Raw genomic sequence first — 25293 nt, 5'->3', positions numbered from 1 at the left:
AGGGATATTTCTCACAACTTATATTTGATCCGACTATACTTTCTCTCTGCATTTTCAAACCAGCGACTCTTTCCAGAGATTTTGATTAGGACAGGTGGCCGTTTTGATTCTGCCTTAACAGGCGGTGGCGCCCAGTGTTGATCCACTGTCCGCCAAGGCTGGATGAATCTCATGGCATGCAATCTGGCGATGATCAGTCACTTTCTTATTATTCGGGTCTATTATTTAGATCTACCGACTATGGTTTTTGAGACTTTGTTATTCACGATAACCCTTCACGTCATATCATGGTGTTTTTTGCATTTTTCTAGAGGATTCCGGTATGCGGTATGGTATAGTATGCTGAATACCATACCCGAAGCGGCACAGACGTCACATTCCCGGAAATGTAGTAATAATACGGAACACGGCAAATACATTTTGAATCTGGCCAGATCGGTGTTTGGCGCCCTTGAAACAGTTAGTATGACTCGACTATTTAAGGTTGTTCTCTGGCATATAGATATGCAAGGTCAATATGGAGTCCTCCGTAGGTCTAAAGCTGATGTCGACATTGGAATATTCCATTATCACAAGTGAAGCTAAGCATGTGATGCATGTGATCAGTACCGTGTATCTACATCGTATTAAACATGTGGTGCCTAGATGTGACAAGAATCGAGGCAGCACTCCATATAGATCTTGAATAATACAACTAAAAAGATACGCACAGGTGCTAAAAGTTCAGTCAGGCTACGGGCGATAAAACCCCGACGACTAGAGGCGATTTCCGCTTCGGGTGATCTATCCATCCATCGCTGCCTCAGGCCTCCAAGTTGGATAATCGCCGAGTTTTCTATTGGCCGACCGAGCTGAGCCGAGGGTAGGCGGTTTTTCGGCGTTTTGTCACTTCCACTCAAAATTCGGGTACTCGAGGACTCTGGGGACATTCGGGATCTACGACCTAAATAGCCTGAGTCTCCGCATTACCCTTACGATCTGGTGATGCCAATTGCTGGTCGTTACTACTAATCCTGGTCTCAACCCCCGATCTCTCAACAATCTCATACGCCGCGATGGCATCAAAAGGTGCCGTTCTACCTCTATTGAGGCGTGAAATTCGATCCTCCCGATTCTCACGAGCTACTCCCTCCGTCTCTGCCATCGCTACTCCAACCCGCCACTCAGCCAGTCCTTTCACAGCCTCCGGGAAATGTTTAGCTCGGCGAACGGCATTATTCACCGCGCCAACCCAGACACGAGCCTTTTCACAGTCGCTATCAAAGCGCTTCACCGACGAGAATGGCGACTTCGATCCTCGCTCATTGGAGCGCGAGTCCGACGACGTGGATGTATGCATTGTCGGTGGTGGTACGTGCTTTATGCCGCATTAGTTCTCGTCCGAAGCAGCCTAACTAAGCTCTGGTTTACTACAGGTCCCGCTGGTCTCGCCGCCGCGATTCGTTTGAAGCAACTTGCCAACGAGGCAGGCAATGAAGAATTCCGGGTTATTCTACTAGAGAAGGCTGGTGAATTGGGCGCGCATATTGTCTCCGGAAACGTTTTGCAACCAACCGCCCTCGACGAGCTCCTCCCCGACTGGCTGTCCGAGGACAACCCCTCGCGCTTTGAGGGTGCGACCCCCGCCAAGGGCGAGAAGATGCGTTTTCTGACGAAAAACGGCTCTTACCCACTCCCAATGCCGCCACAGATGCACAACGACGGGAACTACATTGTCAGTTTGAACGAGCTGACCAAGTGGTTGGGGGAGCGTGCGGAAGAGGTTGGTGTGGAGGTGTATCCTGGCTTCGCAGCCAGCGAGATGGTCTATAGCGCAGATGGCTCCGTCAAGGGTGTTGCGACCAACGACCTGGGACTTGCTCGGGATGGAAAGCCCAAGGAGACATTTGAGAGGGGAATGGAGTTCCATGCCCGCGTCACGCTTCTTGCTGAGGGCTGCCACGGCAGCTTGACCAAACAGGTGACCAAGAAATATGATCTCCGACGAGACAGCCAGCCCCAGACATATGGTCTTGGAATCAAGGAGATCTGGGAGATTCAGCCCGAGAAATTCCGATCGGGCGAGATCACCCACTCGATGGGATATCCTCTTCCCAAAGATACCTATGGTGGAGCCTGGATGTACCACTTTGGAGACAACATGGTGAGTATCGGTCTGGTGGTAGGATTGGACTACCCGAACCCATGGCTTTCACCGTACGGAGAATTTCAGAAGATGAAACACCACCCCATGTTTAAAGAGGTTCTCGAGGGCGGCAAGTGCATTTCTTACGGAGCTCGAGCACTGAACGAGGGTGGTTTCCAGTCGATTCCCAAGTGCGCATTCCCCGGAGGTGCCTTGATTGGTGACACGGCTGGCTTTTTAAACGTCCCGAAAATCAAGGGTACCCACACCGCAATGAAATCGGGCATGTTAGCCGCCGAGGCTGCCTTTTCAGCGCTTAAGGGCGACAACCAAGGAACCGTGTTCTTGTTTGACTATGAGAAATCTCTGCGGGAATCATCCATTTGGAAGGAACTGTCCGAGGTCCGTAACATACGACCCTCATTCAACACTCCACTAGGCTTCTTCGGTGGACTTATCTACTCTGGTCTGGAGGCCTATGTGTTAAAGGGCCGAGTGCCATGGACACTCAGCCACCACGGCACCGACGCAGCGGCTACCAAGCCTGCTTCTCAATACGAAAAGATCGTTTACCCCAAGCCAGACGGAGAGCTCAGCTTCGATATCTTGACCAGTGTGAGTCGGACCGGCACCAACCACGAGGAAGACCAACCGGTTCACCTGCAGGTGGAGGACTTGGATAAACACACAGACCTCGCATGGCCTGCTTACAAGGGGATTGAAAACCGGTTCTGTCCTGCGGGCGTCTACGAATATGTGGAGGACCCTAGCAAGAAGCACGGGGTCCGATTCCAAATCAACTCACAAAAGTAAGTGTTTACCTGTATTTGAGTAATCCTGGGTACAATACTAACCATTTACTAGTTGTATTCACTGCAAGACTTGTGATATCAAGGTGCCTACACAAGACATTAACTGGCAGACTCCCCAAGGTGGAGAGGGACCCAAGTACATCATGACATGATCTTATGAGGGACCTCGGGATACCTAGAATCAGGCGGGGATTAATAAAAAGAATGCCTGGATATAATTTGATATCAAACAAGAAGACCAATGTATATAGATGCCCCAAATAGGCAAAAAAAACAAAGTGAACCAAAAAAAGACCCCATGGGGCAGAACCGTGGAATGCCAGTGGAGAGAGTCCACGAGGGATAAGCCTTGCTTCCTTATACTTCTTTCGGTAGATATTCTACTGTTCTGTATTTACTCTGATTCATCTAATCTAAATCAATAATCTAAATCAATAATCTAAATCAATACTCTACATAAATGTTTCACATTATCTCTTCCCCTCTCTATGTTCTATGGTGGAACCACGTGGATCAGAAAAAAGTGAGGCGGCCAAAGTTTCTCATCTGTCCACCGCCAGACGGTACTTTCTCCCTTTTCTTCCCCTCTCTCTTCTCTGTATCTTTTGTATTTGTTTTTGCTATTCTGCTTTGCTATTTGACCTTGCAGTACTTTGCAGTACATCCGCTCTCTGATCGTTTGTCGGGTTACGCGTTACACGCTTTCCTGCAGCAACATCGCATTTCACAGCCTCTCGCTGCATTCCCGCCTTTTCGATCTCTCCCATATTCTCTAGGATTTCCTTTAGCCAGATTTACTTTTATTATCGCCCATCAGTTATTTCAGACCAGCCATGACTGAGGTGTCTTCGACCCGCCTCTATCTTGGGAACCTTCCCCGCAACGGTATGCTAGCACCTGACTGTCGCTCTTCCCTGAGCTTTGGAGAACACACGCACCACCTTGCATGATCCGGTCGCTTCGCTAGTCCCCCCAAAGTCCATGTGCTCTGATCCCTCGTATGCTCGTGTGGGATGCCACCCTCGGCCCACCCTTCCCGGGGTGAGCAAATGGGAGCTTCAGCTACCCACATGGAACAGCTTTCGCCGCGGATGACCATCAGACAGGTGTTTTGAGGGTCACCATTTAAGAAGTGATGTGCTAATCTCCTTACTTCTTATCTCAGTGACTAAAAGCGACATCGAAGAACATTTCAGCAGCCATGGCTCCGGCAAGATCACGGAGATCAAGCTGATGAACGGTTTCGGCTTTATCGAATATGACGACCAACTGGATGCCAGAGATATTGTGCCCGGTAAGAATGGCTGGATGGCTCATCTTGTTCCCCTTTATTTGCAGACTTGCTAACATTATTTTCCTGCAGCGTTCCGTATGCCCCCATGACTTCTCCGCCGATAACCTCTCCCCGCTTATCAATACCACAGATGGCAGTGACTTCAAAGGCGAGCGACTCACCGTTCAGTTTGCACGCGGTCCTCGCCGTAAGGAGACCTTCCCGGGACCCCCAGACCGCAATGCTCTCCCTCGTCCACGTCGCACTATGTTCCGCATGCAGATTTCCGGTCTTCCAGAAACAAGTTGGCAGGTTAGCAGCCCAAGTCCATTCCTCCCCGAAGTTCCTGACCTAGATTCTTCAACCCTGTCTCTCTACTCAGCCCACACATGCTTCCAGTCCACTGTCCTTGAGGCCATCGGTTGAACCAAGGATCCTGGAGTACTAATCCATCCGCACCCCTCTCCTGGTAACTGAGAACTGCTTCTATGGCTTTTTCTCTTACCTCGAGATTTGAGAAATACTCCTTAATCCTTGCATATTCACCACACATTGTTGTCAGACCCCATGGAGCCTTTCCTGGGAATTTTGGATGCCGATATAAGATGGCCATTCCGGATACACCTCCTTGGACTGGACATGGAGTACTTACCTTTTTTCTCTCGCAACTTTTGCCGGACACGTTACCTTTCCTGGACCTGGACTCACCATGCATTAAATAGGACTTAAAAGACTTTGCCCGCCAGTCTGGTCTGGACGTCGTTTACTCTGAGACTGGCCGCGAACAGGGCAGAGGGTAGGTGGACCATTGTATTCCGCGAGAGAGCCTTCCAATCCATTGACATTTGACCAAGGTTTGTGGAATTTGAAACCGCCAACGACCTGAAAACCGCCGTGGAGAAACTGGACCAGCGAGAGTTCAAGGGCTCCGTCGTCTCTTGTGTCGCCGATGTAAGCGCCCAACCTGGCTCGGACCTGGAGGAACCCCCTCTCACCAAATCCCAGATTCAAAACTTTGAGGAACGCCCCGTTCGTGACCCATACCGGTCTCGTTCCCCACCGCGTCGTCCCTACCCTACCACCATGGAGGAGTACGACCGCCGGATCCCTCCCCCACGTGGCTACAGTCCTCGGGAGCACTACCGTGAGCGGTCGCCAATCCCAATCCGCCGCGATCCCTACTATGAACGGGATGGCTATGCCCGCCGGACTCCCCCTCGCCCTCGGATGGAAGACTACCCGCCCCCACGTCGTCCCTACGAAGACCCCTATGAGGCCCGGCCTCCCCCACCTCCTCGCCACTATGACGATCCCTACCTAGCTGCCCGGGGTTACGGTCGTCCTCGCTCTCCGCCGAGAGGCGAGTATGTTCCTTACGACCGTCCTCGCTACTGGTAGATGGCATCGGGTCTTCGTTGATTGGACTTACTGCGTATTCTTCCGTTCTACCATCATTTTTGTTGACCTCCTTCGCCAAATACCCGCAACGTCTCGTATTGATTTCATGGGACCATGACCTTTTTCCACCTGCCGAGGTTTCGTTCAGCATGTTCTCGCAGCCGGGTGCTTTTCTTTCTTCCTGGCGGCTGGACAGCGCGAGTTTTCAAACATTTCTTTCTATCCTGATAGCTTTGGGGTGGCTGGAGGCTAAGTGGTTATCGCCCTATGGTCTTGTCCATCCTGGACTATTGTATGTGTGTTAGCGTCTGGAAATATTAATTCTCTTTGATTTGTTTCTTCAGCTGTAGCATTCCCCGTGTCCCGTCGGTCCCTGCTTCCAGTAATGTCTATATTTGAATGGTTAATTGGGTGATGAAGACTTGCGTCTATTGTCATTACTTATGTCGAAGCCAAAATATATATTAGCCCCAGCCCCCCCTCAACCAACCAAACTCCAACTGTAGCACCTATAGTTAAGAGGAATATATGCAATATCCCATGATATTCCATTAATCTGATCTATTTATATACAACTCTGGAAATATACAGAGTAAACCAAAATGCGGAAATGGCCGTGTGGGTTCGTCATGATCTACAACCGCCGACGGGTGCCCCGCCAAAAAAAAACCAGACCCCTCAGCTTCCCTTCAATTTAATGTTTATGCTTTTGCAATAACCTCTCTCCTAAAACAACAAACATAAACCCAACAATCATGACCGACCAACCAATCCAACTCCCACCCCGCCCAGATGTCCTTGACAGCGTCCGTCTCCGCGACATCGAGCTCCCCCTCCCCTGCGCTCCAGAAGCCTGGCACCGCCAGGGAAAATCCCAACCATGCACCGCAACCCTCAAGCTCTCCTACTCCTCCATAATCACAGCCGCCGAAACCGACAACGTCTCCCTGACCCTCGACTACGGCAAGCTCTTTCGCCGACTAGAAAGCGACGTGCGCAACATGGGCGAGAACATCTCATCCCCATCCCATCCCTCCCAGCGACTGATTAGTCTAGAGGGTACGAAACGCGAGGAAATGCAGAGCCGCGGACTAGGCCAAGACCCGCGGGTGATAGCGGGCGTTGTCGCGGATGCGGGATTGGGTCTGTTGGAGACTACGTCTGCTGCTACTGCGGCCAAGCAGCCGAACCCTATTTCGGCAGCTTATGGGGAGTGCGAGGTTCTGCTGCATTTGCCTAAGGCTTTGCTGCGCGCGGATGAGGGGCTTCGGTATCGCGGGGTTATTGCGCTTGGGAAGGAGGTTGCTGGTGGGGAGGCGCGCGGGTTGGTGGTTTTGGAGGAGGAGTTCCGGATTGAGGGGATCAGGTGCTATGCTATCTTGGGGGTGAATCCCCATGAGAGACTTGAGAAACAGGCTGTTGTTGTTGGTCTTACATTCCAGGGTCCTGGGCAGCTTGCTTGGGGGTCGACTGTTGTTGATACTTATCAGGCCGTGACGCGGGCTGTGGCTGAGGTATGTGGTTAACTCTTTTTTTTCTCTGATGTTTTTATTGGTGTCTTTTCTCGGGCCAATTTGCTGACTTGACTTAATATTATAGAAGGTTGATCAGACTGATTTCCAGTCTGTAGAGTCTTTGGCTACGTTCATTGCTCGCATTGTGACTGTGGACTTTGGCAATGAGCGTGTGACGGTCAAGGTGGAGAAGCCAAGTGCTCTCGCTTTTGTCCAGCGGTCTGGTGTGGAGATTACTCGCTCAAAGGCTTTCTTCGAGAGCTGCTAAGTGCCGTGTAAGTGGTTTCATGTTATACAGGAGGCTGCAGTATGCAGATCGACACTCATGCAAGTTGGTGGCTGTAGTATTGAGGCTGTGTGAGGCGGTCTCGGGTCTGTAGAACCATTTGGCGATATATCGAGGGCTAGTCAAAACAAAAAGACTGTAATATCATGCGATATAATGCAATATCATGACAATATCAAGATAATATACAACATCCCAATCCAATCAATAAGATCATGTTAATGTCAGCATCTGACACGTGAAATCCCAATTAGGACTAGTGGCTCAGCCCCCGGATCTGCGCCTGAAATCCGATTTTCTGCAGGATCTCACGGTTTTCTTGCTTTGTTTCACTTCCTGGGGAAGAAAAACTGTTAATCTCTGCTTGCTAAAATTCTTCATCCTCTATGTGCCCATCTGTGCCTTCGTCTTTGCCTTCGATTTCGCTTAGTGGCTTCCTGGCCAACCTTGATCCATATCCATCCCCTCTGAACATCGATTCGCCTGCTCCTGACAATTCCGACGTGTCGGCATATTCAGTGCTTTCTCCTGTCGCCTTGGCCTTCGACTCCTCGACCAGCGAGGTGACTTGGCTAGGGGTCCCGGGTCCGTCCTGAAGAAGGGCGGACGGTAAATCTGCTCGAGAGATTCAAGGCTAGTCTATCGACTAGTTCGGGCACTGAAGGAAAACCGTGCTTTGATGCAATAAATTCAAGTTGAAGTACGTCTCTTTGGCCCTCCTTTCATTTGCTATTTTATTTTATTTTATTTTGTTTTATTTTTTAAATTTCTTTTACGTTTTACCTTGGCGATAATTAGTGGGGGTGTGTGAAAACCCTCACCTACCCCTCTATTCATTCTTTATAGTCAATATTCAAGGTCGAAGCGATTGAGGCTAACCGGGTGCCTCTATGTGAACAGCGACTGCGAGATAGGTATTCTGAATACCTTGCTACCATTCTTCACAAACCGCACAAGGTCAATTGTCGACCCTGCGGTTATCACCGGCGCTTTTACCTAAATTGTTTCGCTCTACTCGCGGAGCTATCATAGGTGCTACAGCAAAAGCATAATGCCTTCCTCGAATGTCGATGACCTATCGGTCGGAGACGTGTTCGCTCCGCAGGCCGATAGCGAACAGTCCGCCATTGAAATCCCAGCCAATCACCGTCGCCCCAATGCACACATGGGTACTATGTCACCCCCAGAGCAGACAGCCAAGGGATTTAATGAGTTTTCAAACAAGACTCTCAACGAGAACAACCAGCGACGGAAGAAGAAGAAGAAGAACCAATTCGGGCCGGCATGCGCAACCGTTCGTGGTTTCACTCTGGCATCTGGCGACGAGGAATCGGACTTCTCCGCCTCGAGCTCACGTACACCTTCTCGACCTCCCACTGCACTGGATGGTGCCAGCCCACTGGCACAGGCATCCACAGGCCATGGGGTTAGCGCATTGAAGCTTCAACTTAGCACCCTGAATCTGACTGACGACACAGCTGGCAGCGGACTTATCTCCAAGACCCCCAGTGCTGCCAGTGTTTACTCCGACAGCGACCAGACCGAGATCTTGACCAGCTATGAAATCCCTCTAGACCAGGATTTTGTTAGTTCCGACGCAGTGCAACCAGAGACACTGGACGATCGCAATGCGGATGTCCCAGGCATGAATCCGGATTTGCGTAGTCAATTGTGCCGTAAGATGACAGCGGAGGACTTCGTGCCTATCCTATGCCTAGGCAAGGGCTCATTTGGAACTGTGTTGCTGGTGCGCCACGTCGTCACGGGCAAGCTCTACGCCCAGAAACAATTCCGGAAGGCTTCCCTCACTGTCCACAAAAGGCTAGTCGAGCAGACAAAGACAGAGCGCACAATCTTGGAAAGTGTCAACCGCCATCCCTTTGTCGTGAAGCTATTCTATGCCTTCCAAGACCACGCGAAGCTCTACTTGATCCTGGAGTACGCGCAAGGCGGCGAACTCTTCCACCACCTAGCCATGGAACGCATGTTCGAAGAAGATACAGCAGCCTTCTACATGGCAGAGATGGTACTTGCACTAGCACACCTTCACCAAAACGTCGGCGTTCTCTACCGCGACCTGAAGCCCGAGAACTGTCTCCTAGACGCCCAAGGCCACCTCCTCCTGACCGATTTCGGTCTCAGCAAGATCGCGCTCAGCGATGATGACCGCTGCAATTCCCTCCTCGGCACAATCGACTACATGGCGCCAGAAGTGATCCAAGGCAAGCCATACGGCAAAGCATGCGACTGGTGGTCCCTCGGCGCACTGGGCTACGACCTTCTCACCGGCTCACCCCCATTCCGCGGAAACAATCACGCAAAGCTGCAAGAGAAGATCGTCAAACAGAAACTCGTGCTCCCTTATTTCCTCGGGCCCGACGCAAAGGATCTCCTCACCCGTCTTCTCCGCAAGGAACCCTCCAAGCGTCTCGGATACCACATGCAGAAGGATTTGCAGATTATCAAGAAGCATCGCTTCTTCCGCAAAATCGATTGGGCTGCCCTTGAGCGCCGCGAGCTCGACCCCCCTATCCAGCCTATTGTTACGGACCCCGCTCTCGCGGAGAATTTCTCCGTTGATTTCACCCACCTCCCGCTCAGCCCGACGGTCACTGCCGCCGGCTTTGATGAGTACTACGGCAAGGGGCAGGATTTTCCGGGTGGAAAGGGTGCAGATGACAACGTTGTTGGTGCTGAAAGTAACCCATTCGGTGGATTCAGCTATGTTGCTTCTAGCAGCTTGCTGGATCATGGATTGGGAGTTATGACTGCTGGATATTGAAGTAAAGTTGCGAATTTTTGATTGAGGAGAATTGAGAAGAGAATGATGAAGAAAGTGAGAACGAAGATAATGCATATTTCGCATCAAGGTGTCCCGGTGTGCCGGTTTTTGTACATTGAATTGCATGCCATGCTCACACATATGTCTTGGTATCATTTTCATGCCGAGTTGTTGCCTTGCTCTGATCATTTGAAGCAATACAAAACACATGCAGTATCAACTGGACACAACCAGTGGTACTTTCGCATATCTGCTAGGGGTTTTCTTCCTTTTCTTTTTTATTCGGAGTAAAATTTACCATCTACACATATCTAGCGCTGGAAAACTGGGATTGAATACTACATCTTTTGAGATTGGGATTATCCATAAAAATACATCGTTTACAGCCCTAATAAATCAGGACGCAGGACAAGTACACCTGGGTAGTAAAGTTGGTAGACAAGCAAATGGGAGAAATTCGATTCTCCGTGGATTTCATTCATTCTCACTCATAAATATTATCCCTGAGGCCACACTTACCCAAGCGTGACCTGATAGACCCAAGTTTATAGGCTTAGATCTTAGATCTCGCCTTCTTCACTTCCAGCATTATCGTCATCAGCCCCGCCCTCCTCTCTCTCCTCTTTCTGGGAGTCTACTTGACTCCGATAATCCACATCTGCCGTAGGCGCGGGATCATGCTGCGGGGGATGTGCGACTGGAACGACATGGTGCTGTTTTTCAGGGACTTCGCCTTCTTCGGCGCTGGACTCTTCTTTTGGAGGGGAGTGCGCAGAGGGTTTCGGTCCTGGCTTCTCCCCCGGATTCTCCCCCGTAATTGACAGGGAGTTGAATTGAGGCGTAGCTTTTGTTTGGGATAATGCGGCCGCGGGGACGCGTGGGCGGGAGGGTGCTGGAGGGATTGTTTTTTGGTCGGCTGGGAGGGTCGCTTCGTGGGAGGGGGTTATGGTGCGCTGGCGCTTGGGGGATCGATCGCGGTCACCGTTCCCATTGAGGGTTGAATGGGATTTGTTTTGTGGGGATGGTGAGTGTGGGTGCGATTGTGTGTTGGGGTGAGATTCGGGTTCGCGCGAGCGTTTGCGGCCATTTGTAGCCGTGTCTGAGGTGACATTGAGAGATGGAGGGGTGGCGGTGGATTGTTGCTCGGAGGCGGATTTTGTAGGATCGGTATCGAAGATGCGGGTTGGGTCATTGGGGTTCGGGGTTGAGTCTGAAAGCGCGAATTCCGGGTAGCCCTTGCTGAGGCTTTGCTGAACGCGCTCGTAGATCTTGACGATGAAGGTGCAGGCGCGGATGAGGTCGTCGAGACGGACGTCGATCTGCTCCCACCAGGGTCTGCCTTCGGCGTCGTCGGTGAAGGCGACTTTGCAGTGGCGGGCTGCGGCGTACAGAGCCGCGGCGGCGATGACGCGGGGTGGGAATTGAAGGCAGAGGACGGTGTATGTTGAGTCGTTGAGGAAGGAGTAGGTGGAGTGTCGTAGTGCTCTGTTGTCGCCGACGCCTAGGAAGACAGAGTAGTCCCAAAGGATGCGGTAGGGGGACTCGACCTGTAGGTCAAAGCAGAGGTATTCAAGCATGACGCTCTCATTCTGCAGGATCAGGTCACGCCATTTCCAGTAATCCTTGGACTGCTCGTCGACAATTAGGTTTGGCTGCTTCATGGCGACACGGCAGCATGCGATGACGAAATCTTTCATGCGGCGCATGGCCTCGTCCACCTTGAACGCGACGAACAGGGCCACCGCGGCGATCACCTTTGGGTGCATCAGGTCTGACCCCATTTCCGGATATTGGCCCATCAACGAATAGCGCATGAGGAAGCGGTGCATGTACACCGTGGCGGTCATTGAGGTCTGTGGAGGCATCTTCAGCATCACGCTCACTTGCCAAATGAACTCGACTGCACGGTGTCGAATGTAGTCCTCTTTCCCGCGTTCGATCTTATCAATGCGCGATGGCGTGCGCTCAAATTCTTCCTCGGTAAATAGCCATTTTTGCTGCTCTGCTTCCAACACTGGGTTTGGCAGGCCGGGGATTCGTCGCTTCGGTGGTGTCGAGGAAGCCATGGCTGTGCGAAGTGAAGAGGGGAAAGACGAATAAGGTCGACGAGGGGTTGTTCATACAATGGCGACAGAGATGGAACGCATCCGGCGCGCCTGGCAAGGAATAGCTCGCGCGAGTGGTTAACAATAATCGTTATCGTTCCAAACGTCACAGTCGTTAAGCCAAATCTAGCATGGCGGAGCTTTCTATCGCATTGCGGAGATGATAGTTCACGGCGGGAGATGCTCAGAGAATTGGAGAAAAGAAGACAGGGATAAGCAATATATAAACAACACAGCGCTGCCTGAATATTGAGCACTATCAGATATCCTGCAAGGCGGCGAGGATCTCCCTCCGTATTGACGCAGTCGACAAGGGAAGCTTTTGGTCGGAAAAAGGCTTTTCCGAGTGGAACTATTTATCCGCTTCAATGTAAGAGATGCCAGTATGAATGACAATGAAATACATATGTAGCTATTACATTATGTCCATTGGAGGAGTACAAGTTTAATAGATTCTCATGTAAATTTCATTGGTCATCGCTATGCAATTACACTTGAAACAATCCCTAAACAATTACAATTGGTATCTAGTACTTTGGAATCAAAGTCCGTCCTGGCGCCACGCTGATAGATGCAATAGACAAAAAAAAGGGCCAAATAGACATTTACTCCTCCTCACTGACTTCACTCTCATCATCACTGGGAACATACTGCCTGGCCGTGGGCTGACTGTACTGGTGGCTCCGAGCTTCCTCTTCACGAGCACTTTGTTCAAACGCGGCCTCCATCTCCGCCGCTAAAGCATCATCATCTTCCACTTCGTCCTCTTGAGTAGCCGCACCTGTATGGACCGAAGAAGTAGGTGGAGCTGTATTGCCAACCGGGGAGGGTAGACTAAACTCCCCAACGTCTTCATCCCCATCGTCGTCTGCTGGGGTATTATTGGACGAGAAGTAAGTCCGGTCCACGAAGGGACGCGGAGGTGGAGATCCCATATCAATGATGAGATCTCCATCAACAATGATGTTCGAGCCTGGAGATTGTCCAGCTTGTTGCGATCCCGTGCCTGCATCGGACGGCGACGAGCGAGAGTCCTCATGCTCAGGCAGGTCAGCATAGCTGACAGGCTCGGCTGGCTTCGCGGGTGCGGGGGCGGGCGCGTGTGCTTTGGCTGATGCTTTTGTTGGCGGTTTCTTCTGTCGCAGTGGGTTCGCTTGTGTTTGTGATTGTGTTTTGGGTCGAGGTGGTGCAGGTCTAGGTGTAGGCCTGGTAGCCGGTATCAAGGGTGTGCTGGCCCTGCTGGTGGCAGGTTCTGGGGTGCTGTGGCCTGAGGGTGGCTTGTCATCCTCCCGGCGATTCTTCGGGAGGAAATGTCGGAAGTCGTAAGGATTGTTATCGTCAGCCGGCCCCTCGTCCTCGCTGGCACTCCCTCCGTGCCGGTCTTCTCCCGAGGTTGCTGGTTCATCCTCTTCCTTGATCTGCAGTTGTTCGTATTGCTCGCGGACCTGCTTTTCCGTCTTTCCTGGAGCCGACCGTAGATTAAAGTTCAAGGTTGTCGAGACCGGCTCCAGAACGAAGACTTTCCGCTCCGGGTCGAAGATCAGCACCAGACCTCGGTCGCCTGACGGGTCCTCGCTGCCTTTGTATGAATAGGTCAATGTTTGATCGGCATTCGGGGCCTTATCAGTAACGGCGAGGTCATAGAGGTCGGCCGATCGGGAGTGGGTGATGGTGGAACGTTGTTGTGAGGTGGCGGACTTGGATTTGTGGTTGTAGTTGATGTTGATCAGTCGACTCGTGTTGGGGTTTCGAGCGAGCCTTTCCCCCAGCACAATTGGGTATTCGGCCTGCTTTGTCGGGTCGATCATGGCGGACAATGTGGGGGTAGCCATATTTGCGCTCACGGGAAGTGAAGAGACCCCCAGAATTAAAGTCTGTATAATGCAAAGAAGGGAGATGGAGAGGGAAAAGGGAACAGAAGATTGGAAGTCCCCAAAGTCGGGGAAAGGTTGAGGTGGAGAAGAGCTGAATTGGGAAACGGTCTTCTCCCCACTCATACAAAGGGGATTAGTATAGATTGCTTGGATCCTTAACCGCCTACTTTCTTAGTGTCTTAGTTTCTAAGATTCTAAGATTCTACTTGAGATTGGATCTATTGATCTCAAATTTCATATGTTTCATGTTTGTGGAAATCAACCTGCTTATACTCCGAGTTCTGTACTGCATTTTACGCAGCGAGGGCTGCGGCTCCGACTTCGGCTTAGATGATAAGGCATAAAGTACGGAGTGAGATATAAACAATTATAGAACTCATAAAATCAAGGTACTTCCATTAGACGATAATTACTAATCGAGACATAAACAAAAAAGCGGCTTGCAGAAATACAATGCAGTAAAGCAGGGCAAGAGGAGGTATCCAGAAACAAAGAATGCAAGGCATCAGAGGAAAAAAAACAAAGCATGGGATATCTGTCAGCTGTTAGTTACAGCCAAGATTATACCACCCAGTATGACTGGGATCAAAGAACAGATTCCAATCTCGGGAATTTGACATTTCCGAGTCGTTTATTTAAGCTTCTCCTTGAGCTTTCCGAAAAAGCCACTCAGGCGGTGCTTCTTCTTCTTGTCACCAATGGTAGAAGTACCTTCAGTGCTCTGGGATTGTTTGGGGGATGGCTCGGTGGTCTTTGCGGTCGAAGTAGCAGGAGCTTGAGTAGGCTCGGCTCCAGTCGCCACCGTGGGACTTGCGGGCTTTGCAGCCGGAGTAGTAGGTGTATGAGCAGACTCAACTCCTGTAGCAGCACTAGGACTTGTAGGCTGCGCAGTCGTGGGAGCCGTGGTTTCGGGAGTCGAGGTTTCAACAGTCGAAGTAGTCTCAGGGCCAGTTGTGACAGTGGGCCCACTGGACTCGGCATTCTTCAGCGCGGAAGATGGAGTAGCAGCAGCAAAGCTGCGGTCCAGCGGAGGGGTCGAAAGCGGCGACACATCTGCCGAGTCCCCACCACTAGCAACAGTGAGATGGGGCGCAACGGCCTTGGTGGCCGCAGTGACGGTAGGCGCCGGAGCACCGGCGGCCTCTTCAACGGGGATCTTCTTGTGCAGTTCCTCCTCGATAGCATGCTTCTCGTCTACTGCTTCCTGGTTGGCAGCAGCCTCCGGGTCCTTGTGGGCCTCGGCCAACGAGTCCTTCACCACCTGAGGGACCTCCTCGACGGGCTTGTCGCCGTTGGTCTGCTTGCCCTTTGACTCCAGTGGCACACCAGCAGCCAGTGCTGCCGTGGTCGAGTCGGGGCCGGCGGACTGGATGTGGTATCCTGGATCGGTCATCGCTGCCTGCTGAGCTGGACCTCCGGTATAAACCGGCTCGGACTCACTGGCTGCGGCGCGTTGCGCGGGTCCACCGATCGGAAGGCTGGACTCGGGAATCATGTTGTTCGTGATTGGGGGGAGGGTATATGGAAGATCGCCAGGGTTACTGTTCCCAGCGCCAGTAGGGAGAGTTTGGCCCTTCTCATATGACTCTTTGTCCAAGGTGACAGCGGAGTCAACAGTGTTATTATGGATGGTGCTATGATGAGGAACTTTGTCGCCCGGGTTCAGGCTGACGGGGTTGCCATAACCTCCCGAAGCTGGGATGGGATCCACGGAAAAGGCCTGTTCGGATTCCTGTCCCGGAGTCTCTGGGAAGCTACCAGGTAAATCCCCATTGGGCTCCTTAGGAATGTTGGCAGCGAGAGCCGCGGTTGTCGAATCAGGGGTCACGCCAGACATAGTGGAGGCGAAGTCAGAGTCCTTGATCTCTTCAGGTAGAAGCACGTTATTGATGTTGCTATGTCCGTCGTCTTCTTCACGTACGTTAGGATCCGTTGTCCAAATACCGTCGACAACAAACTTTTTTTTTTTCCCGGTCAGCGAGGAATCTTGGAATGTTGGAACCTTGGGATTGCGGGATTGCGACTTTATAAATGGGGGAAAGCGGCATAGGTGACGTCAGTGGAAGTGACCCTGTTGCCTAAGGCTCACCGCCATCCAATCTACAGAGGGGAAGGGCAAAGATGAGAAGTGAAGGTGCGAGAAAAAAAAAAAAAAAAAAAAGTGAGCGCCATACCTTGTAGTGGACTTTTTGTACGGGAGATATAGTCACTTCCTTGATAAATATGTCGCCCACACGGTCCAGTTTCACCGTCTTACCCCAATCATCGAAATTGCCTGTAACGAACACCTCGCTCGCATTGTAAGGCCTGCAAGTAACCGTTTTAGCATTGTACCACGAGAATGTCGAGCAATGCCGAGAAACTGATATCTCTCGCTAAGGGGGTCATGTGGGGAAGTTTGACTCACCATTGAAATGTAAAAGTCCCCATCTTGATAGAGTGAAAAATTGGAAACAGAAATAGTTGGGGGAAGACAGGGAAAAGAGAGGGGCTCTAGTGCATTGGGACTAAATTGGTGGGGGGTGACACAGACCAGTACCTGACCCTGGAGAGGACTTAGCGCCTATATAATTTTCTGAATCTCATGCATATCCCAATGTGGAAGGCCTGGAGATATCCATATATCAAGGGGCTGGGGGGCGAACCGTGGCTGTGGTCGGGTCTATGCGCCCGCTCTAGACCTTCCGTTTGTATGACGCCATGAGCTTTAGGGTTATCTGGTCTACTCCAGGGCTTCAGGGCTTATTATCTAGCTTACATGACTCTAGCTTACTCTTTATGGTATAGTACATAGTAATATTAAACGGATGATATTATCACAATTGACATTCCCCAGGGCTAGATATCCAACTGTTGTAGAACATCTAAATCCTTTAAAGTTTCCACGATTTTGCGGTTCAGTATTTTCTCCACCCGAGAAAATTATAAGGTGACATTTGAAAACGGCGAGTCCATGACATATGTGACCCGGGAACTTCCCAAGGTTCCCGAGGTTGCCACTTTAGTGGCGAATATGCAATTCTAGAAGACGCCTGGAAGGACTTCAAGCTTTGGCGTTTTTTTTCTCAATCTTATAGTCTTACAGTTAGTATTGAAGTTATTATAACGAGTTACTATAGTTACATCTACTTTACGGGAGTGAGTCATGCCGATCATAGTACTCTCCACATATACAAAGTAGTACATAACTAGTTTATAACATAGTATGATGTACGTAGTGAATTTGAAGCACCAATGATCGACGAAGCTCAGACCAACTTTAGTGTGTCTTCTACCCCTCATCTTTCCAATTCCAATTCTCAAGTATTTCCCACCTCTTGTCTTCACTTTTTGATAAAGCTATAAAGCTGTAAAGCTCCCGGACTGAGCTTCCTTTTAGCAGGTAATTTCCCGGTTTCACTTGCTTTCACTTCCATTCACTTACTTTCATCTGCTCCTTTTTTCATTTGCAATATTTCATTTTACTTTCCGAGACATGGAGGGAAGGAAAAAAAAGAAATAAAAAGAAAAAAAAAAAAGAAAAGAGAGAGAGACGGGGTCATGCAGTATCCCTACAAATTAGACTCCAACCAATAATCCCCCACTGTCTGCCCCTCCGTTGCTTCCATATTACTCTACCTTTTCTACCTCTTCAACCTCTTACCTTTTTTTTTAACCTACATTTTCTACATTTGCTACATTTGCAACATTTCTACATTCCATCCTCTTCCCACTCAATCTCTTTAATTCAACCCCTTCTAATATCCACAGATATCATCTCTGTTTCGTTCCACATCCATCCCACCTTCAACCCCGGAGTTGTGGCCTCCTCGGCCCTCAACCCCCCCAACGCCCTCATGGCACAGAACTTTGCTCCAGGTTTGACCCCGGTCATCGACACCAGAGCCGGTAACAAATCTGCTGGCATCCAAAAAATTTCCGAGGACGACGAGTTCGAGGTGACGTCACCAACCAACCTGACTTTCCGACAGTCCAGCTCAAATGCTGCACCGCCGGGCACCGCTTTGTTTGGAGGTACTGCATTCGCTGAGGGAGGATCACAAGCGGGAGGATCATTGTTCAGCCGGAGTCCCTTCCAGGATAATGCGGGGGAGGAGGACGAGCAGGAGGGGGAGCTGGCCCCTCTCCCGGAACGATCCGCACAGCAAGGATTCCCTAGCAACTACGCGCTTGGTCGGCGGACATCTGTCTCAGCGGAATCTTTAAATCCTACTGAAGCTGGTTCGGATAGCTGGTCGCCTCCTCACCACCCAAAGACCGAAGAGCAGGTCTCCCGGCTTAAGAGCGCCGTCAGTAGCAACTTCCTCTTCTCCCACCTCGATGATGATCAATTCTTGACCGTCCTAAATGCTCTCGTTGAGAAGCCCATCCCTGCGAAGGACATCAAGGTCATTTCCCAAGGTGACGCCGGTGATTACTTCTACATCGTGGAGAAGGGAAACTTTGACGTCTATATTCACCCCTCCGGCGCCGTGCAGCCTGGTCCTGATGGCCTGGGCCACAAGGTTGCCAGCACTGGACCCGGAGGATCGTTCGGCGAGCTGGCTCTGATGTACAATGCCCCACGTGCTGCGACGGTGATCTCCACCGAGCCAAAGAGCACACTGTGGGCTCTTGATCGCATCACCTTCCGCCGCATCCTAATGGACTCGGCATTCCAACGCCGTCGTATGTACGAGGCTTTCCTGGAGGAAGTCCCACTGCTTTCTTCTCTGAAGCCATACGAGCGCTCGAAGATCGCCGATGCTCTGGACACCATCAAGTACCCGGCTAATTCCACCATCATCCACGAAGGCGATCCCGGAGATGCTTTCTATCTTTTGGAGTCAGGTGAAGCTGAGGCTACCAAGAACGGTGTTTCTGGCCCCGTCAAGAACTATCGCCGAGGTGATTACTTCGGCGAGCTTGCTTTGCTGGACGACAAGCCACGTCAGGCGAGCATCACCACCAAGACGGATGTGAAGGTGGCGCGGTTGGGTCGGGACGGATTCAAGCGTCTTCTCGGTCCCGTGGAAGGGATGATGAGAGGGGCTGAGTATGAACTGGACGCGGAGAAGTCTCCTGTTTCCAAACCAATTTGATATGATTACAATGAAATTGAATCTTGGGGGTTTTTGCGCCAGGAAATTAGATCTTTTCATGGGCGAGGTCCAGCTATCCACCATCTGTCATTCACCTGCTATCCCAATAACCGATGATCTACACTTTTTTTTTCTTCTATGTTCATTATTTGTGTCCCATCTCCTCGTTCCCAGCAAACTTTCCACTCTTTACGATTATTTGACTTGTATCTACAACTGTTTCTCTTATGCGTGCCGTCTGTGACAGGGACCTACTGTCGTCCTTGTCCATATTTTCCTTCTGCTACTGCGTTATCCACTCCAATTGTACCCTCCAATACTTAGGTATAATCCAGCAGAATGATTAGAACTTGTGTTTGATTTCCCCAGACTCCCATATACAATGTCTATATGCCCCCCCCCCCCCCCCAAGGATTCCAAGTCGAAGTCGTGTAGGAACCCGCCCACTACGATTATGCTATGTTCCCCATGCCAATCTACAAGCTTGGAACTCCCCAAATGCAATATCAACACCAGTATATCACCTCGGAACAACCAAGTCACTCCTCAAAACCCACTTTTCTCCCCCGGTAACCTCAGCCCCCTCATGTATCATACAATGATCTCCATGTCGGTGCAACAGCGCCATCCCAGCCTCCGGCGCAACAGCTATCGGCTCCGGATTGCGATTCGCACGCGTAGACTCCGGGTAGAAGATTGTTTCGCCGCCTGTGCAGGATGTCAGGTAGACCAGTAGAGTCCAGGTGGTGCGTGCGGGTGTTGCTTTTGAGCGCGAGTTCGGTGGGGGGAGGGTTATATTATTGGCATCGTCGTCTGCGATTGCAATGTATTAGATTAATCTGCCTTAGTTGTATAGAAGTGATTATATAATCCAAGACGAAAAAGCTTACAATGTTGTCCGAAAAACTGTCCTGCAGAGTATCGATAAATGCGAATATTAGGATTCAACCCCAACGGCTCCCCGCCCCAGAGTTGACGTGCGCGTTCAGCGAGGGCACTATCATCTTCCTCGGCGTGCTGGTCGTACCCGTACTCGTCTTCTTCGAAGCGCGTCGTGACAAGCTCCTTTAAAGCCGTTGTGCTCCACAGCATCTCCGCAAACCGCGCATCGTCGATCTGGAACCGGTCGTTGACGCGTAATGCCTCGTCTTTCTTTGGGGTTCCCGGTGTTGTTGTTAGTGGTAGCGAGGCGAGGAATGAGGCGTAGGTTTTGCAGAGGGTGCCTGGGAGGAAGTTGCGGATTAGGTAGATTTGGTCGGTGAGGAGGGGGGTCAAGGTTAGATCGGCGGCGGGGAGGAGGGGGCGGAGGGGAGGCCAGTTAGGAGTTGTGGTCTTTGGTTGAGGTTTTGGGTCAGGTTTTTTGAATTTTGGGGCCATTTTATTCTTGCGTTGCTAGGTGAAGGCGAGTATGAAGGTAGGTGAAGGTAAGGTGAAGGTATAGGTAGAAGTAGAAGTAGAAAGAGGTAGAGGTAGAGTAAAGGCTTTTATCGATAAGATGATCCCAGGTATAAACAACAGGCTAATTGGTTTTTGTGTATACTCCGCTTCCCCAGAATATGTAGTATGTTATATGTTATACATCCCTTGCATACGGGCTCAATAGGAATTGTCGTCTAAAGTACGGAGTACATACAACCATCACGGTTTCCCCTCATCTCAACGGGAGGCAAGCCACCGAATATCATCGACTCCACTCTACATGTAGACAATAAACGAGGTAATGTGAGATCAGAGGAAAAAGAGGTTAATGGCATGGACTCATCCATTGTCACCCAATATATAGATCTAGGCTTTTTGATCAACAAAATCGGTGAGGAACCAGTTGCGGGCAGTCCATGTAGGTGGATCAGGTCGGAGAGAATATGGATTTGGGCGGGGCGGGAAGAAAAATTTGTCCCGGAAGAGGATTGTCGGCGCTTTTTCATTTCTTCAACCGTAAACCTTTCCAGATTCATACATAGTATTTGATATTTATTGGTGAATTCGTCTCAAGTCAACGATATCGAGAACTAAAGAAAAAGAACAACGGAAAAAAAAAAAAAAAAACATGGCTCAGCGGTGACTACAGCCATCTGCAGCGACCAACTCGGCCATCGCTCACCGCCCGGTCCCAAGTTGAGAACTTCCCTTCTGGTTGGAACTTCATTCCTCTCCCTTCCCCAGCATCAGCCTGTCATGTCGTCGCAGACCATGACTGCGCCAGCCGTGGGCCATCGACCGCCTGACCCAGGCCCTGATAGCCCCCTGTACGACTATGGCTGCTCACCAGACAGCGACTCCCCTTCCAATCCTCGAGACGACTCCGCAATTCGCGCCATGCAGAATAATTCTGCCCCGTCAACTCCCAACGGGATGCCCGCCCCGGACGTCGCAATCAAAACCGAATGCTCAGACAGCCACGACTTTTCAGCTGCGCAACATCAGCAAGATGCAAACACGCAAAACGCCGCAAGTGCGCTCCTAGCGCAGCTTCTTGGAAATCAATCAGCCGCAAACTCTACCCCTACCACGATACAACCTGCACAACAGGATGAGGACCAGGATATTCACATGGATATCAAGATGGACAACTCAATCTCTCAGTCATTTGATATGGCTAACCAAAACTCTGCGCCTATCGACCCGAGCTTGCATCGAGACACTGCCTCAATATCTCGCGAGATTCAAGACTTGCTGAACGGGAAAGCTTTAGGTGACGAGCTTATGGGAACGAATTCTGCACACCAGGATATGGACCATACAGGATTCAACTCCGATGCCATGGGGACCTTGTCCGACCCCATGAATCCGAAATTGAGCACCGACCAGCCCTCGCTCCTTCCACCCTTGGACTTTTCGGCCGCCCCGAAAAATACGTTTGAAGCTCTCCACCAAAACGAGCTGCTCACAGCCGCCTTTCTTTCGCAAAACGCAGATCTGTCAGCCCTGGGGTATCAAGATATGGCGGCTTCAATTGCTGGATCGGAACCTAAGATCCAAGCGTTTGCCAAGTTGGAGTTTGATGATGGGCATTTTTACGTCAATACCTACTCATTCATCCTAGGACGAGACGTGCGCGCCGCTCGCGCCGCCCATCACCGAGAGTTCCAGTACCGGCAGGCCGTGCGAAGCACTCGGGCGAAGAGTTCAAGTGGAGGAAACACATCCCACACCCCGAACCGTATGAAGCGGGAGGAAAGCGCTGCCATGATGGGCAGTGTTGTCAGTGATCGGGGAGGTATTATGGGCTTTGATCCAGATATACCTCCGCACCTTCCGAACAACATGAACATGAGCCGACGATCCTCAAAATCCTCCTTTGACGACGCTGTTGTACCATTGCATGCAAACCCGGCTCAGCTACAATCGACAACCGACTACAATGCGCTGGCGATGCAATCTTTGCAAGATGGAAACGGGGATGCAAAGCCCGTTGATGCGCTGGCTTTGCTCCCCTCCCCTGATTCTTGTCCCACCATCCCAATTCACCCCCCAACGACCGTTGACGGCAGTGCCGCAGGCCATCGAGGGATTTCTCGGAGGCATGTCCGGATCTCATACAATTTTGATCGTAACTTGTTTGAGATGGAAGTAATGGGACGCAACGGAGCGTTCATTGGGGCTGATTGGCTATCACCGGGGCAAGTTCGCCCGTTACACAGCGGCGACTACATCCAAATTGGAGGCGTGCGTATCCGCTTTTTGCTACCAGACGTCCCCATTGGCGAAACTGGAGCGGACCGGATGGAAGAAAAAATGGCAGAAAAGAACGACGAGGAGGAAGAAGAGGAGAAAGATGCCCGTGCTTCAATGGAAATGGACGACGACGTCGATGAATCTGAGAGACTTGGGAGTGACAGCGGCGAGAGCAGGGAACCTTCAAAGAAGATCATCCTCAAGACAAAGGATTCCAAATCATCTCAAGCAATGGATTCTATCGAGACTGGGGATAACGATTCACAGCCAGCTCGCCGCCGGGGACCAGGACGCCCTCCCAAGGATGGAATCATGTCTAAGCGCGAGCGGGCTGAGCTTGCTCGGGAGCAGAAAATTGCTGCCAAGCGCGAGGCCAACGGAGGTATCACACCACCTCCACTCAAAGTGCCCAAGGCCGGGAAGACAGTTGCCAAAGAATCTGTTGTTCCTGAGTCACCAACAAACAAACCATCCGAGAAGCGGAAGTACACCAAGAGAAAGAAGCCGGATGGCACACCAATGGATTCTCCCCTTCCCTCAACGGAAGGCGGCCAGATGTCTGTGGAGCCCCCGCAAGAATATGTCAAGCCCCCACCGGTCAAAAAGCGCAAACCGTCACGGTCACCATCTCCCAACTATCCTCCGGAGTCTGCTTACAATGCCGAGGATCTGGCAAAACCGCCGTACAACTACGCCGTTCTCATCTTTGATGCTCTGACGGAAGCTGGCACGCCAATGACGTTGAAGCAGATCTATCGTGCGCTAAAACTGAAGTATCCATATTTCCGCTTCAAGTGTGAGACTGAGGGCTGGACATCTAGTGTACGACACAACCTGAACGGCAACGGTCATTTGTTCATGCACGCAGAACGAGATGGCAAGGGTTGGTCATGGCAGCTCATTCCTGGCGCGTCGGTTGAGAAGGAGAAGAAACGACGTCCTTCGCCGCCGCCGCAGGTTTCCCACCCTCCTCCGCCTGCTCCCCAGCAGTACATGCCTCAGATGTCCCACTCGTATGCACCACCTCAGGGCCCACCACCGGTGCCAAATCCGCCACAGCATTTCCAATTCCCTTCCATACCGCCTGCTCCTTTCCCGGCCTCTGTTAATGTGGGAGGGCATCCACCCCAATCCAGTCCCTACCCACCTCCATCGAAGGCCCCTGTTCCTATGCCCAGCGCTCCTCCTCCTACTCCGCCGGTTCAAGCTCCTGCTCCTGCTCCTGCTCCACCCCCGCCCCAGGCTGCGACACCGGCACCGGCACCTCCGCCGGCGCCCACATCTGCCCCTGTCTCTGCTCCTATCCCGTCGCCAGCACCAACACCTACTCCGGCTCCTATGCCTACGTCTGCACCCACACCCGCACCTACACAGGCACCCGTGCCAGTACCATCGGCACCGGCACCGGCACCGGCAGTAGCGCCAGCGCCAACACCAGTTCCACCTATCAATCCAGCTGCATCCTTCCCCATCCCCAGTCAACTCCGCAACAACCTCCCAGCTGCATTCGCAGCAACCATCCCTTCAACCTACACTTCACCCTACGCATCCGCCCCCGCTCCGCAAGGCGGCCAGCAGCAACAGTTGCAGACCCCACGGCCTCCTCACGGGCCACCTCAGCACCATTCCCCTTATCCACAACAAAAGCCGCCATCCTCCCAACCTCCCCACAACAATCCGCAGCCTCGGACATACCCTCCATCTGGTGGAGCGCAGTTCCAACACCAGCATCAGCATCAGCACCAGCCACCGGTCCAAACCCAGTCGCAGCCGCTGTCGCATCCTCCTCAGCAGCAACATCCGTTACCTCACCACCAGCACCAGCCGCAGCATCAACACCAACACCAACATCAGCATCAGCATCAGCATCATCCGCCTCCAGGCGTCCCGGCTCATTCTCACCATCAACAACAGCAACACCCTGTTCAGCAGAACTCTGCACCAGGGCCACCAGAGTCATCCTCGTTCATTGACCGGGCGAACAAGGCAATCGATGACTTTGAAGCTGTTCTCATGGAAGACTACGAGGACAAGAATTACATCCGGGAAGTTCTCCGGAGTGCGCGTGCACGCGTGTTGGGCGATGCGCCAGAAAGCTCCTTCCCAGGTGGCGAGCCAAAAGACGAAGCCGTCATCATGGATGTGCTACGCAATTTGGTCGGAAGCCTGAAAGATGAGTGAATGGCCTCCTGGCGTGATATTTTACATATTGGTGGAGGGAATGGTTTCCCCCTGACGACTTATCGAGTATACGAGTCTTATGGTTTTGCCTTTTTTTTTTCTTCCTTTTCTTCCTTTCTTCCCCATTCAATTTATCCTCTTCAAATTGTTGTTTTGCGACATGTCTGGATTCTTTGAATCTTAATGA

General features: G+C 51.4%; 11 protein-coding genes across 11 annotated transcripts; 7 read left to right on the top strand and 4 right to left on the bottom strand.

Moving 5' to 3' along the window:
* Nucleotides 1–1055: 1055 nt before the first annotated feature.
* N7537_011277 (electron-transferring-flavoprotein dehydrogenase) lies at nt 1056–3096 on the top strand (the record flags this gene model as incomplete). Its single annotated transcript, XM_056902331.1, has 3 exons — nt 1056–1350; nt 1416–2934; nt 2990–3096. 3 exons carry the CDS (start codon nt 1056–1058, stop codon nt 3087–3089), a joined length of 1914 nt encoding a protein of 637 aa, XP_056747618.1. The 3' UTR covers nt 3090–3096.
* A 674-nt stretch (nt 3097–3770) lies between these two features.
* On the top strand, nt 3771–5608 carry N7537_011276 (uncharacterized protein; the record flags this gene model as incomplete). The annotated part of the gene is made up of 7 exons (XM_056902330.1): nt 3771–3822; nt 4103–4231; nt 4301–4306; nt 4362–4522; nt 4933–5006; nt 5065–5161; nt 5216–5608. 7 exons carry the CDS (start codon nt 3771–3773, stop codon nt 5606–5608), a joined length of 912 nt encoding a protein of 303 aa, XP_056747617.1.
* A 755-nt stretch (nt 5609–6363) lies between these two features.
* On the top strand, nt 6364–7390 carry N7537_011275 (dihydroneopterin aldolase family protein; the record flags this gene model as incomplete). The annotated part of the gene is made up of 2 exons (XM_056902329.1): nt 6364–7122; nt 7208–7390. 2 exons carry the CDS (start codon nt 6364–6366, stop codon nt 7388–7390), a joined length of 942 nt encoding a protein of 313 aa, XP_056747616.1.
* A 404-nt stretch (nt 7391–7794) lies between these two features.
* N7537_011274 (uncharacterized protein) lies at nt 7795–8408 on the top strand (the record flags this gene model as incomplete). The annotated part of the gene is made up of 3 exons (XM_056902328.1): nt 7795–7993; nt 8207–8211; nt 8274–8408. 3 exons carry the CDS (start codon nt 7795–7797, stop codon nt 8406–8408), a joined length of 339 nt encoding a protein of 112 aa, XP_056747615.1.
* Nucleotides 8409–8459: 51 nt separating this feature from the next.
* N7537_011273 (AGC family serine/threonine-protein kinase) lies at nt 8460–10190 on the top strand (the record flags this gene model as incomplete). The annotated part of the gene is made up of 1 exon (XM_056902327.1): nt 8460–10190. One exon carries the CDS (start codon nt 8460–8462, stop codon nt 10188–10190), a length of 1731 nt encoding a protein of 576 aa, XP_056747614.1.
* A 560-nt stretch (nt 10191–10750) lies between these two features.
* N7537_011272 (uncharacterized protein) lies at nt 10751–12256 on the bottom strand (the record flags this gene model as incomplete). Its single annotated transcript, XM_056902326.1, has 1 exon — nt 10751–12256. The coding sequence occupies one exon, from the start codon at nt 12254–12256 to the stop codon at nt 10751–10753; it is 1506 nt and encodes a 501-aa protein (XP_056747613.1).
* A 644-nt stretch (nt 12257–12900) lies between these two features.
* N7537_011271 (ELL-associated factor) lies at nt 12901–14127 on the bottom strand (the record flags this gene model as incomplete). The annotated part of the gene is made up of 1 exon (XM_056902325.1): nt 12901–14127. The coding sequence occupies one exon, from the start codon at nt 14125–14127 to the stop codon at nt 12901–12903; it is 1227 nt and encodes a 408-aa protein (XP_056747612.1).
* Nucleotides 14128–14800: 673 nt separating this feature from the next.
* N7537_011270 (carbohydrate-binding module family 48 protein) lies at nt 14801–16599 on the bottom strand (the record flags this gene model as incomplete). Its single annotated transcript, XM_056902324.1, has 3 exons — nt 14801–16126; nt 16344–16476; nt 16577–16599. The coding sequence occupies 3 exons, from the start codon at nt 16597–16599 to the stop codon at nt 14801–14803; spliced, it is 1482 nt and encodes a 493-aa protein (XP_056747611.1).
* A 1406-nt stretch (nt 16600–18005) lies between these two features.
* N7537_011269 (cyclic nucleotide-binding domain-containing protein) lies at nt 18006–19250 on the top strand (the record flags this gene model as incomplete). The annotated part of the gene is made up of 1 exon (XM_056902323.1): nt 18006–19250. One exon carries the CDS (start codon nt 18006–18008, stop codon nt 19248–19250), a length of 1245 nt encoding a protein of 414 aa, XP_056747610.1.
* A 520-nt stretch (nt 19251–19770) lies between these two features.
* Nucleotides 19771–20627, bottom strand: N7537_011268 (uncharacterized protein; the record flags this gene model as incomplete). The annotated part of the gene is made up of 2 exons (XM_056902322.1): nt 19771–20063; nt 20141–20627. The coding sequence occupies 2 exons, from the start codon at nt 20625–20627 to the stop codon at nt 19771–19773; spliced, it is 780 nt and encodes a 259-aa protein (XP_056747609.1).
* Nucleotides 20628–21425: 798 nt separating this feature from the next.
* N7537_011267 (forkhead domain protein) lies at nt 21426–25106 on the top strand (the record flags this gene model as incomplete). The annotated part of the gene is made up of 2 exons (XM_056902321.1): nt 21426–24630; nt 24808–25106. The coding sequence occupies 2 exons, from the start codon at nt 21426–21428 to the stop codon at nt 25104–25106; spliced, it is 3504 nt and encodes a 1167-aa protein (XP_056747608.1).
* Nucleotides 25107–25293: the final 187 nt, after the last annotated feature.

The sequence above is a fragment of the Penicillium hordei genome (assembly GCF_028827395.1).
Source record: "Penicillium hordei strain IBT 12815 chromosome Unknown utg000006l_segment0_segment0, whole genome shotgun sequence".
In the NCBI taxonomy this organism is placed as follows: Eukaryota; Fungi; Ascomycota; class Eurotiomycetes; order Eurotiales; family Aspergillaceae; genus Penicillium; species Penicillium hordei.
Note: the sequence above shows the minus strand (reverse complement) of the source record. Positions and strands in the feature narration are given on the sequence as shown.